The sequence below is a fragment of the Sphaeramia orbicularis genome, chromosome 5 (genome assembly GCF_902148855.1).
Source record: "Sphaeramia orbicularis chromosome 5, fSphaOr1.1, whole genome shotgun sequence".
In the NCBI taxonomy this organism is placed as follows: domain Eukaryota; kingdom Metazoa; phylum Chordata; class Actinopteri; order Kurtiformes; family Apogonidae; genus Sphaeramia; species Sphaeramia orbicularis.
This window is the reverse complement of record NC_043961.1, coordinates 28,910,486-28,924,563: the sequence shown is the minus strand read 5'-3', so window position 1 is coordinate 28,924,563 and position 14,078 is coordinate 28,910,486. Positions and strand designations below refer to the sequence as shown.

The window sequence follows — 14,078 nt, the reverse complement described above, 5'->3', positions numbered from 1 at the left end:
GAAGCTGCGCGTCTCATATCAACCAATCGGTTGCCACCATGTCAGGATTTCTGTGTTTTGTTGCTGTCTGACAAATGGGGGAATGAGCAGAGTGTCAGTCATGGCTGCTTCCTTGATACGATGGTTGAAGAGGTTGTATGTTTTCTTGTTGATATGTCCCCTCTGTGTGCCAGCCTTCTTGAATTTGGAAGAGCTGAATGAGATGAAATATGGGATTCAAATTCTCCCCGATCCCGTCATCTTGGGGCAGGTGCGTGAGGATTGTTAGGAAAGCTAAATATTAGCCTGCTAGCTAACGATAACTAGACAGTAACGAAAGCTACCGTTAGCTAGCCCTACATGTCTTATTTTAATATGAATAACCTCTTTGAGTTGCAAACTTTATTGTTGCGCCACAAAATAAAATATGGGATGATAATTACATTTTTTTTTCTTAAGTACAAAGAAACATCAATGCTAGAGTTATTAGCAATTGACTACGCAGCTGCTGACAGCTGTCAAAACACAACCTTAGTTTCTTCTATGCTACTAGCTTAAATAAAAGAAAAAGACTGCAATTGAATAACCATAAGATCTATATCAGAAACCAAAACCAACAGGAGAGCAAGTACTCAGATATCCATGTAAAATACTGCATTAAAAGCGTTGCATGTGGAGGTACATAAATAGCCTTTGGCCGCACCATGAAGCCCAGTGATGCAAAAGTGCAAGTTAGGTTCTTCTGACTGATATATTATTATATATAACGTTAGATTAGCAATACTGTTACAGCTGCATGCTGTTGCTGTTTGAGGTGTTAGTTTTCAGTACTTTATACATGGTTGCTTACATATGGACATTGGATAAATCTGAGAACCACATGATTAGTGGGAGTTGAAAGAACAACCACAAATCTCAAAGCTCCAATACACAAGTCTATTTTCAGTTTTAGACCATTTCTCTAATCTGGGATTTGTGGTGAGATAACAGATAATTTTTTTTTTTTACATTTATTGTAATTAATGTCAGAAATTTAGAGGGTAAAATAACTATTTGTTGTGGCTGTTAATAACTCTTAGGCATCTGAAATGTGTGCCTGACTAGACAATGCTTTTTGTACAACATTGAAAAGATGGAGGCATTTATTTAATCTTAATAATATGTTACATTTTAAAACAAGATTGTGTATTGCCCGCATCTTTAAAGTAACTTGTTGACAACTGAAGGTGTCAGAAATATATTGTGAGTAGAAAGTACTGGTGGAGTAGATATACAAAGTAACATAAAATGGAAATACTCAGAAATAGAAACATACTTTAAATGTGTGCTTAAATAGGTCTCTGGAATAAATATACTTTCCATCACTCTTAACTGTGTAATTTACAAAGCTGCTATATCAAGGATTATGTAGTTTTCATGGCTGCTATTTTCCTTTAGACCAAGACTGAGGAGGTTATGATGGTTTCCAGCAAGTATAAGCAGCTGTATGAGTGTCGACTTCCAGCCCAGGCGGTCCGCTTTCATCAAGATCTGGCTTCAGAGCCTGATTCACAAGGATACACTGGGCCAGACATCCCAGACCTCCTGACTCCAATGCACAGTGCACCATGTTTAGTGAAGGTTAGTTCTCAGCTACAGATCAAATACATTTTATAGTTTCTGGATGCTGTAATTGTTTTGATAAAAAGGCATCTCACTGACAAGATTTAGTTAAAGGGCAACAGTTGGTTCTACCTCAGGTAATGGTTTATTTACTCATACAGTATGGGATCATTTGAAGTAGAGCTGCGTAAAATAAATAGTTTTGATATTCACCACTCATACAGGTGTAGATAGAGTCATAAAAGAAAATGTATGTATTGTAATTGTACTGTAATTGGGAATTAACATAACACAAAAATATACATCATTCCGAAACAAACTAAATTACATAACATTTAATTTCCATGTACATCAGGAATAGAGAGGAAATAGTCTATATTAAACAGGGTTATGCTTGGTCCCAGTCAGCTGACACAGGCCTGTTGTTTATGGGCAGTTAGTTTGCCAGTTAAATCAGATGATGAGTGGTAATGCATTTAAGCTGTGTTACAATCTGTGAACGGCAGTCTGGCATACCTGAATCCAGACACACTGTGTCTATCTGGTTCTGTAATCAGAGCAGGGCTGCACATTTAGATCTCTGTTCCCTTTGCCTTTTGTAGACAAAGGATTGGTGGACATATGAGTTCTGTCACCATCAGCACATCAGACAGTATCACTTAGAAGGTAAGAGCTTATCTTTGTGTTTTATTTGTTTATTTTTCATGACAATTGCAATGATGATAATGAATACTTTTCTCCTCAGACACAGAAATCAAAGGGGATGTTCTCTTTCTTGGTTATTATGAGTCTGAATTTGATTGGAGCAATGAAACAGCGAAGGTAAAATTGCCTCACATTTGTAATTTTATTTCTTTGTATTGACCATAATAGTCTCGCATTTCAGTAGTAATTTAAAAAAAAAAAATGATAAAAGGGAATTAGCATAAAGTTGCATGGAAGTTGAAAAAGTGTAATTGTATGTGGCAATGGGAATTAATTAGCCCTGGTCTTATGGTGTGAATCATACAGAAATTACACCATATGATTTTCTGTTTATGTTAAAAAATGTGAATGGAATACAATTGTATCAAGATATTTTGCTCAGATAATCTAACAGTTTTGTTAAACAAGTTATTTTTTTGTCACTGGAAGAAAAAAAGCTGTTACTTACAAAAATATTCCTGTTAAAAGAAAGACATTACAAATTTGGCTTTAAAATAGTGCTTTCCTTTTCAAACAAATGAAAAAATGGACTATAATCACGCCTTTGGGTGTTAATAATACAATAAGTAAGCCTATACAATAGAAGGATTTCTATTTTGTCATCTTCCCTTTTTTTCAAAGTTAGTCCCTAACATCCATTACAGATCAGGATGATGCACTAGAATGGATTTTGTAGCAAAATCAAGACTGTAGTCACACTGTGTGTCACTGTCATTAAACTAACACTGTCTACACCAGACATATGATCTTTTGTCAGTAGTGGATGTTGCTAAATATTTAACCTAGCAATTGTCAGTAACTATAGACTTAAAAAATTAAAAGTAGTCTCACAAGATCTGACATGAGACCTGACTGAAAAGTAATTTAGAATACGGTCAAATGCTACCTGATATTTTATAGAGATATTGGTTATTGGTGTTGTAAATTGAGAAAATTCTGGCTGTATTTTACAAAAATGAAGATACAAACTTATCAAATAGGTCTGTTCAGTGTTTTTATATTTTATTCTAAATAGATTATGCTAATTTACCATTATCAAGCCTTTTAACATCTTGAATATTTACTTTTTATAGTGCAGGCTTGTGTGTAACTTGTTAAATTTAGCTAGAAGTCAGTTGAGTGTAGGGCAAAAATTTAGTAATGGATTAATTTAGAAATGGATGGTGAAAGCATGTGTTTTTGGATGATTTATGGTCATGTCATGTCTACTGGTCATGACTATTTCTGAATTAATTCAAGCACACATACATGAAAAGCACCAAAGCCAAGTCATGGATTAAATTACAAAGGCTCATTGTTCCAAAGCACTTAAATAATCTTTTCTGATTCTTTTCCACAGGCCTCTAAGCAACACAGGCTGAAACGTTACCACAGTCAGACTTATGTTAATGGCTCCAAGTGTGATCTCAACGGTAATCCTAGAGAAACTGAAGTCCGGGTGAGACATTTCAACAGTGTGGGACATTTCTGTTAACATTTCTATGCACCTGAGAGTCAGCTTCTGTTTTGTTTTGACTCTTAAATTCTGTTTTGCTACTTTAGATGGATGCACAGTATTTAGTCAGTGAAACATGATTTATTGCATCAGAAGGACGTTCTGGCTGATTTAACTGTGATGTTTTCAGTTTGTGTGTGAGGAAGGCTCGGGGGACTACATTGCGCGAGTCGATGAGCCTCAGTCATGTCGCTATGTGCTGACGATACACACCAGCCGCACTTGCCAGCATCCATTCCTGAAACCACCATCTACAGCCAAACCTCAAGGCATTGTGTGCCAACCAGCACTAAGTGCTCAGCAGTACATGGATTATGTCAAAGCTCAAGTCTGTGAGTTAACAAAAATGAAGGTCACTGTGCACAGTGTTTTGGTAATATCAAACATTATTCTGTTGTTTAGATATGTTAGTAGAGCAGGGCTTAATGTTGGAAAAGAGCACATTTGTTGAGTAATTTCAGAGATGTGCGAGTTTGTTTTCCTGAATACGTTCTTTATTCTGACCTCAGGAAGCAGAACAGTGCCTTTTTTTTTACATGTTGTACACCATTTATACACTGAATCACATGATCCACAAGGAAGATTCAGTCATCACTAAATCACATGTCATGTAAGAGAGCCACAATAAATTGACTTAGTGCCCTCTCCACACAAATAAATTCTGCAAAACTAACATTTTATCTACATTTGGCCTCTCAATTACATATAAACAGCTTTTAAAACACTGATTTTTCAAAAAGCCTTCCATATTGACGATTTTTAACAACTCCTATTTGTATTAATCTGTGTAGGTATGAAAATTTAGAGTTTGACAAATGATGGCATCACAACCCAACTCGTACATTGTTGCTTTGTATAATGAACATAACCAAGATATACAACAAAGACTGACGCATATCTTTACATTTGCTTAAGTCTTGCAGTTACAACAGGATAGTAATTTTTTTAAATACAGTTGCATCACCTGCAATAGGTCATGGTCAGGGCAGAGGCATTTCGGTGATGGTCACATGTATTGCTGTTCTTGTGAAATGTACATAACAAGAACGTGCTTCAAAAAACTTGAACCGACATTTTGTTTGTTTGTTTTTAAAGAAGGGTTCAAATATCTGTAATAGCATGGATTGGTCATAATATGTCATAGTATGTATTGAAAATCACATTCCATAAAACTTAAAGTACATGCCCATTTCATTCCAAAAAATTAAATGTTTACCCTAAAACTAATGACATTGTCCCTTTAAAGTCTAGTAAAATCTAATCTAATCTATATTTGCATGTGGAGCTGCTTTTATGCAAATACACATAACTTAACATTAGTGGTAATGGAAAAGGTATGTCTTTATTTATGCAATTTTATGTAATACTATAGCTGTAATGTCTCTGGACAGTGATTCATACATTTTTTACTAGGGAGCTGACTGGGTGAAGTTTATTTAGTTGTTCAGTCTAAATTGCGCAGTCTCTTTGGGTAATGTCCAGATAATTTCAGGGCAGTAGAGCATGTGTGAAAAGAGGCTTGAGAGTCATCCTAATATGTACACCAGTAGACTAATGGCACATTTCAGCTTCTTGTTGCACCAGCTGTTCAAATTTTGTATGCAATACAGCAAGTACTAAGTCATTGACATATATATATATATATATATATATATATATATATATATATATATATATATATATATATATATAGCGGCATTGTACCCTAAGGACAGTCTACTTCTTATCATTTTCAGCAACTGCCTGCTCTTGAATTTGCACCCATGGGTCACTGTGCCCTGGGAAACCTCACAATAGGTTGTTTATATAATTGTTAGACTAGATAGAAGATGACTTTATCCCATAAAGCTACAAAAAAATGGTGACATAAGATTTAAAAGAAGAGAAGGACAAACATCTATTGCAGAATAAGCAATTTTATGTGTGAAATTCAATAACATTGACTTCATCACCTTATTTTAGTTTCCTAAGAAATAGTTTGCAATGAGCATTCTTTCACTTCTTCTTTAAACTCATTGTTATATTTTTCTTTCTCTGCCTCCTCCTACCTTCCTTGGCCGGATCCCAGCGGACACAAAGCGTAAAGTGGAGCAGATCTCAGAGGAGCTGAGGAGTCTAGATGAGATGTTGGCTGGTAATGAAGGGACAGATGGAGCGACGGAAGTAACAGCAGACGAGTCATCACCTGCACCCACTGATGACTCAGACCAGTTAGACAGAGAAGGTGCATTTTTTTCATTACAGGATAGTCTTTGATAAAATATGATCATTTCTCATGTCACTTAAATTTTCATTTGGAGTTTTATTTTAAATAGATAATAACTTGTTGACTTTCATTGGTGTTAATTGTGTATGTTAAAACAGATACTACTGATATATCTGAGGATTCTGAGTCTGAAGAAGTAGAAGATTCAGATTTCTGGGATGGAGTTACAAAGCCAGGAAGTTCAAGAACAACAGCTTCTCAGGAGGATCAGGTAGAGAACTCAGAGATGCTGAATCCTTGGAGATCTTTCAAGCTAATGACAGTGAATGAAAGAACAACTAACAAGCTTCTATGAGGTGCCTTAGTTTTAAACACAGATAATTAAAAACCTGGGCTCCTGCTGCCATTCTAGTGTATTGTATTGAAAGCGAAAAGTTATGGTTTTGTTTTAAGCATAGATTATGTGTTTTCTGATAATCAGAATTAGGTACACATCAACATTTACCATCTAATTAGATTTTTTTTCCTCAACAGGCAGAAGATAATGACTATAACTCCATTACAGACAATGAAGTCATGGATGACGCTGATGAAGGTAAAGTATGATAAGCACTGTTCTCTCTCACTCACTTACACACAAGGAAAGACCAGTGCTATTTATAATCATTCATGACTGTTTCACAGCCTGCTTTCTGCATTAGAAAGCTTGGTACAAGACTAACAGAACCACAGTTGGCTTGTTTCTCTATTTAAAATACATTGGGATTTCAGTGCAGCTAATGTTTATGGCCTCTAAAAATGGACCAAATGTATAAATTGAGTACTTTGGTATTTTTTAATACTCTCCTTTCCTACTGATAAATGTTTAGATTTTGAAGTGCCTTTCCAATTATTGTCTTTCAGTTGAAAAATTCAACTTTAAAATCATCACTGACCCAGCAGACCTGATGAAATTTGTTCAGCACCTCAAAGAGAGCAACAGAAAGGTCAGTGCTTTACAAGACCACTTCAATGCTTTCTTGAACTTCTCATGTGGTTTATTGTTTGTTTTTGAGACATATATTTTCATTTCGTGTATTTTTTCTTCTTTTAGAAAGCACAAAACCAAGAGAAACAAACAAGCATCAGGGTAACAGAGAAGCATGACGAGGAAGAGACAGATGAAAATGAACGTCTTTTACAGGAGTTTGAGAATGAAATAGCTGACCTCACAGTGCCATCTGATAAGATTGAGGAGATAAAGGAGGAGATGCAGAAGGAGTTTGACAACATCATAAATGAGGTTTCAGACTTTTTATTACTATTACTTTTATTTACCTGTTGATGTCAATTTGAAAACCACACCAAAATCCATACACACACACACACACGCACACACGCACATACACCCCTGGGTTGAATAAATAAAAGAAAACCACTTGGCAATAGTAATCCTCCCCATAGCCATCAGACTGTATAACAGTACACAGTGATGCCCCCCCCCCATATCACATCATGTATATGTGCAATCACTATGTAAATATCTTTAAATTTTATACTTACGTTTTTATACTTTTATAAGGACAATGAGAAAAAAAAGCTTTAAATATGAATGCAGTCAAATGGAGATCAACTATTGCAGGTTTTCTCTGTTTAATGTTGACATTTTTAAATGATAAGATTCTCTGTGAGGATAACTAAACCAAAAACCAGTTTGTGCAGCCATTCTCTGAAGCACTGTAGAATAAGATGCCTTCAGTTTTTGAGGGAATTTTTTTGTTTAGTAGCATTCCCACAAATATGTTTAAATAAATGAAGGAGCGACCGTCCTGTGGTAACTGTAAAAAAATAAAAATCCAGACTGACTAAATTTAAGGACAGCTCCAGTCTCAAACTTTATAGACTTATGTTTTTAACATAAAGATCAGTGCAGATACACGTCATCTTTGTTTGCTTTGTCACTGCAGGCTCAGCAGGAATTGGAAACAGAGGGTCTTAAAGGGGAGTTTGATCGCACTCAAGCAACACAGGCACTGGAGACGACGCTGGACAAGCTGCTTGACCGTTTTGAGGAAAAAGAAGTTCAGGATCCAGAACAGCCAACAGCTTCTGTTCAAAGAGGCAGTGACCCAACCAGAGGAAGCCCCAGCCTGGCTCCCAAACAGCCAGGTAACCAGGCAGTGCAGCCTCCATGTACATCTGTACACTCTGTGTGTGTGCCTTCATTCTCTTCATATTTCATCCATATGCACAGCAGATATTTGATGTCACATCCTCCATCCCTCAACAGATCCACACATGTGCTTTGTTCATTTTTCAGAAGCATACATTTCATTCGTTAGTGATCTTTCCGCTGCCATTGATAAGTCTGTGGGTTACAATATAATCAATAACAGAATTCAAATGGAAATGGATCAGATTGATTAAAGGCTTTTACTACTCAGATGTAAATCAGACAGAGCATTTTTTTAATTAAACATTCTTGGCTCTTACCTCCTCCATCCTGTGGCCCTGCTAATGGTATTGAGGTGAACTATGTGTTGTTTGTTCCTCTTTTGTCTCGACACCCCAGACCAAGCAGCTGACGACCATGTTAAGATCAAAATTACTAAGTATAAGACGGGCAGCAGCCCTGATGGGGAGGTCAAAGTTCAGGAGATGGGCGAAGGAGATCCCCAGTGGCAGCACATAAAGGACGTGGTTAAAGAACAGCTAGAGAAAGCAGGACTGAAGGCCGAAGGTACGAAGGGTAGTGCCCGAAAACACTCACGGCCTTCCTCTTTTTCCATCTGTGATCTTGAGCATAAAGTTCTGTATTTCTCTTCTCATCGTTGTCCAGAAACTTTTACATACTGGTTTACTCTACAGAAGCAAGTAAAGGCAAAGACACAGGTAGAAACATGGCAAACATTTTATGATCAAGACCTGAGCAGACAGAGATTTTTAACTTTCTTTTAAATATGTCAATACATGTTTTAAATGCATCTTAATAGACTTAAATTTTCAGAAAGTGTGTAAATACAAAAGACTGGAATACAAGTATGTTTTGCTGTGGATGCCAAATTTGAAGCTTCATGTTAGACTAGGAAGCCCGTACGGTCCCATTTTAGTACTGTCATATTAAACGTCTTGGAGGCAAAGAAAGTATCTGACATCAGAAACAGCGTCATCCATGCGTGTCCTTCCTTTCATTCATTCTTCTATCTGTACCATTCTTCATTATTACTAGTTCTTGCTTGAATGTTTTTTCATGTCTTTAACTGGCAAAGCCCTCTTTGTCCTGTTTTTCTCCTGTTCTTTCAGGTAAAATTGAGGTTAAGATATTAACACGAAAAAATGCAGAGGAGGCAGGTGATCAGTGGCTGACAGAAGAAGATACAAAGTCCTTCAGGGAGCTCCTCATAAATCTCCTGGTAAGTCTAGTTGTTGTTGAGTTTGTTTGTATCCATGTGTGTTTGCACTGTTAAGGCGATGCTTTTGCTTTACCCTCCTCTTCTGTTTATTTGTTAAACAATGCGCTCTTAAGCAAAACTTCCTCTGGAGTAAATCATCATCATTGCACTTTAGTCACCAAATAGGCTCCAGTATATTGTTTCAGATTTAAGTTGCGAGCAAATACATATTAGAATATTTGGCGGATTAGGAATTTCTGTAATATAAATTACTTTATGTACAAACCTCACCACAATTTTCTTAATTCTGATTTCTGATGCATTGTAAAGTATCAGATTTAAGTGTTCACACAATCTATATCATATTAGATCAAATACTGAGCTAAATAATCACATTTTCACATTTGGGTATTCCTTCAAAAACTCCCTCCTCTGTGGCTGATATTAAATGCTAATAATGTTTGATGTTAACCTTTAAAATATGAGAAACTCTGGTGACAAATGAGTTTTTCTGTCAGAGGGTGTAACCTCAGTGCTTTATGACGCTGTTGGACTACGCTTTCCAGACATGCTCTACTAACATCATAAAAAAGACAAACATACCTATGTGAAATAAAACAGCAGATGTGCCTTTTAATATAGCAAATGCTGTCTATTTAACCTAACCAGGATTCAGTTAGACTACTGCCTTAGCTATAAAAAAAAAAAAAAAAAAAAGTAGTCTGTATGGCTATTCACTCACCCACTCACCTGTAGGTAAGGGCAGAGGTGTTTTGTACACATGTCTGTACCAAACTCTATTTACACCTCCAGGCTGTCAAAAAAAGCCTTCTACCGTGTAGGTGGTATACTGAGCGTGTTATTTTTTTTTAATTGGAAAAAAAATATAAAAAACACATGCTCCCTCTGCAGCTTTCTCCTGTCTGTCCAAATCAAGAGACAAAATATATAAAGATAGATCACCTGACATTGTTTCTTGCTGCTATGAAAAAGTAAAGCCACAGTATGGCAATGGGAACTACAGTGTTGCTTCTGCATCGAGCCATGGAGTTCAACTGTAGAGTTGTGTCCAGTAGAGATGGGTAATTAGAGGTGTTAATTTTAACCCAGTTTGGAAAGAAAATTTGGGGACTCACATTTCCCAGGTAAAAGCAGAATATACCAACTCATTTACCCACTACACCCTTGTTTCCACTGTGACATACATTATGTTAAAGCCTGAGCTCAGCATTAGGTTTGTTAGTTAAGTAAAGTTCCCCGCCTTCACCCATAGGAAGCTGGGATAGGCTCCAGCACCCCCTGCGACTCTAGTGAGGATAAAGTGGGTTCGATGGATGGATGGATGGATGGTTTAGTAAAGTTCTAATGACCACATCTAAGCATTTCTCAGTCCCTGTATTTAAATCCAGTTTTAATATATGAAAAGTATGTGCAACATTAAAAACAAAAGTTTCAGGGAAAAAACACTCTCTATAAACCAAAGAGGTAGAATGAGTCTGAGGAAAAGAGAATGATAAATGAATACCTGTATGTATGCTCTTTTCAACCCTGCAAAAACAACAAAGTTAAAGGTGGCCTGAGACTTTTGCCCAGTGCTGTATGTCACATGTCGTGTTTTCATATATTTTCTGTGTATGTGCTTATGGGTGTAAAAAGCTGAGTAATTGCCTTTTGTCTAAAATAGAAAATAGGATGTGTGTTATCAGCAGCAGCCTTCCGTGTACATTTAAGTCTCTGATTTGTAAATTCAAATTAGAGACTCTGAGTTGTTTTTTTTTTTTTTTTTGTCCTCAGACTGGAGGCACAGAAGAAGTTTACAAGGAGCAAAAGAGGCAGCAGGAATTGGAGAACAATTACAGGTTTGTGTGGGGAGAGTCCCAGGAGGAATCACAGTCATCCAGCACCTCTGACTCAGATGACGTGGACATATGAGCTCATGGTTTAGTGAACTCCTGTGGAGACCAACAAGGAGGGGGAACTCTAAGGTGCAGCTGCAATTTTTGAGAAGAGCCCATATGATTCAATTATTGCTATTAAACCTGGTATTTGGTATCAAATCATCTGTTTGCACATTTGGGAAATGTGTCTGTGTGTCTTGAATAGGCAATATGTGTCTTCAGTCAGCACGATTTATATGTTGCACGTTAAAATCGCAACATGTCAGCTGTACTTGTGCAGTTATGCATTTTCCCCTTTTGATGGGATTCAGTTTTGATAGGCTAGAAAAGCCAAGGGATGTACAATATGTACCTTTTTAGAAATATTTCAGTGAGTTTTACTGAATATTTACATCTAGTTTTGAAGTTGTCCACAGCACATTGTATCCACAGCTGGTTTAGTCCTTTGATTTGTCCCATATGTTGTCATTGATAAAGTCCTTTATTCTGTGAAGCTGGCGAATTGTGCATGCCTCAACAAATTGAGTGAGTGTTTGCAAAGGTTGTTTTATATACTGTATATTGGGGGGGGGCAAAAACAAAGGACTAATGCATAAGGCCTCACATTTGAGTTCTACTTTTTGTGATTCAGTGGTTAGTGAACATGACTGTAGATTACAAAGGTGTTTGTACACATGCTGTGGCACTTTATGGAACCTTTTTCTAAAAATGTAAACTCAGAGTTCATACATTGTTTTTTCACTAAAATGGTGTTTTTCTCTTGGCTTGTCACTCCTGTTGACAAAAAGTGACTTGAAGGAAAAACATCGAAACAAGAGTAGGAAGGCATTTTAATGTTCTGTACTTTATTTTTTTGGCAAGAACTTAGCTTTAATTAATTTAGTAAAGAAAAGCAAAAAAAAAGCAACATGTCAATCAGACATTCAATATACCAAAATAATTAATTTACGCATTGTTTGCTAAGGATCCGTCAGAGATGTACTTACAAGGGCTTAACTTGTATAGTTTGTGAATAACTGTGGCTCCTTGGATCTCAACATGCACATAATGTTTGCGTATATTTTTTAAATAATTTGTTGTACACTGGCACACATTTTGTGTAACCTGAATGAATATGTTCAGTCATTTTTGCTTTCATATGCTCAAGGCCTCATGCCAGACTGATAGACTGTCATGTATAACCTGTTGGGGTTATTCTCTCCCAAGACACAATCACACAGAAATGCTTGAGGCACTATCAGTGTCTTTCAACAGTCAACTGGATCTTTGTGTCAAAAGAATTGAAGGCATTTACCCATAGGTAGTTTTACCTGATTAAAGCTGTGTAACACAAAGTGAGATAAGTAAGTTAGCTGCCTACATTTTATTTCAACTCCCATTGGAAGCTGCGTCACCTTATGCTTCCTGATCATCAGCTTCATACTACCAGTCCAGCATTGTTTATTGGACTCTGTGTAAACAGTTCATTCACAGGTATGCCCTACAGTGTGGTTTTTTTTTTTTGGCATTACACTTTAACATTTACACTCCTCTGCTGCAAACATTACCAATAGATGTTAACACTATTTAGGTTGATAAAATATACCATTAGTCTGTTACCTCATTTTTAAAAGTGCAAGGTTTTAAGGAGTAATGAACTGGCTTTGTGATCTGAAAAATATTAGACCTATTTGAACTGCCATACACATTTAGGCCATTGAGCTTTTTTTTTTTAAAGAAATAAACATTACCATAAAAGTTGTCTGGATGTCATTGACTTGATTATTTATGTTGTAGTAGATTCACGTTTCATGGTTGTGTGCTTTTCTACATTAAAAGGAACTGAACGCATACTTATTACATAAACAATAATTAAGGTCCAAGCAGTGAGGATGTAAGGAATATGTTTTTGTTCTCTGTATTTTTATCTGCTGAAAGTGAAAAAACATTAGAAATTAAATTTTGACATGCTCCCAAACTCCCACTCATCATTCAGGCCCCAAATCCTGCACCCACTGGAGGTGCTACAATCAAATTTCTATTTTAACAGCCCTTTAGTCAAATTTCTTTACTCAGTTTAATCTCTCAGTGCATCTGCATGTCTGTTTCATTGGATTCATACTCTAAAAATGCATATCCTTCAAAGATTCAGATGGTAAATTAACTTCTTTAAGAACACAAGAGTCAGCATTTGAGTCCTGATTTCATGGATGTGGTCTGTGATTTACGGCCCACATCTCCAATCTCTTACATTACAGAAAAACTGCTAAATCTTCATATTGTTCTTCCTGTCTCATTTTAGCATTTCATTAACATAATTAACTAACCACTGCTTGGCCCAATCATTGCCTCTTTCAGCTTTATCACAAATCTGCGTAAAATGTTAACTGGGTGTGACTTTACTCTAGATTTACTCAGCTGTGTTGTCTGATTAGGCAAACCCCTCATACGCTGTAAAACAAATGCACATGACCTTCAGATTGTCAAGCAATAACTTTCATGTGATCTTTTCCAGAAGTCATGGTATAAGTTTGTACTTTGAAACTGGAATACGTTACTGTAACGCAGACTGCAAATAAAAAGTTTTAGGTCTGGGGGAGACTGGGTATAGTTTTAACATGAGGAGAATTGTAATTTCTTTAATCCTGCTAATTAGGAGCAAGATAGGAGTCATATGATTATTTCAGTGTATAGTCACTGTCCCTGATCCACATGGTGATTGTCAAGGCTGTAAATAGACACAGGCAGACTCTGTAATGAAACCAACAGATATTCAGGTAAAAAGATGTATTTTCTGCCTGAGACTGTACTTTGTTTAATAGTTCAACAAGGTGTAATCCTAA

General features: G+C 36.5%; 1 protein-coding gene across 2 annotated transcripts; it reads left to right on the top strand.

Moving 5' to 3' along the window:
- The first annotated feature begins 48 nt into the window (after positions 1-48).
- Positions 49-12,997, top strand: os9 (OS9 endoplasmic reticulum lectin). 2 transcript variants are annotated; one of them, XM_030133964.1, is made up of 15 exons: positions 49-250; positions 1,417-1,599; positions 2,184-2,247; positions 2,327-2,403; positions 3,626-3,724; positions 3,912-4,113; positions 5,850-6,005; positions 6,146-6,258; positions 6,522-6,582; positions 6,891-6,973; positions 7,081-7,269; positions 7,934-8,135; positions 8,539-8,706; positions 9,270-9,379; positions 11,153-12,997. In XM_030133964.1, exons 1-15 carry the CDS (start codon positions 83-85, stop codon positions 11,288-11,290), a joined length of 2,013 nt encoding a protein of 670 aa, XP_029989824.1. In that variant the 5' UTR covers positions 49-82; the 3' UTR covers positions 11,291-12,997. The 2 variants fall into 2 exon arrangements, with proteins under 2 accessions (XP_029989824.1, XP_029989825.1); XM_030133965.1 differs by lacking the exon at positions 8,539-8,706.
- Positions 12,998-14,078: the final 1,081 nt, after the last annotated feature.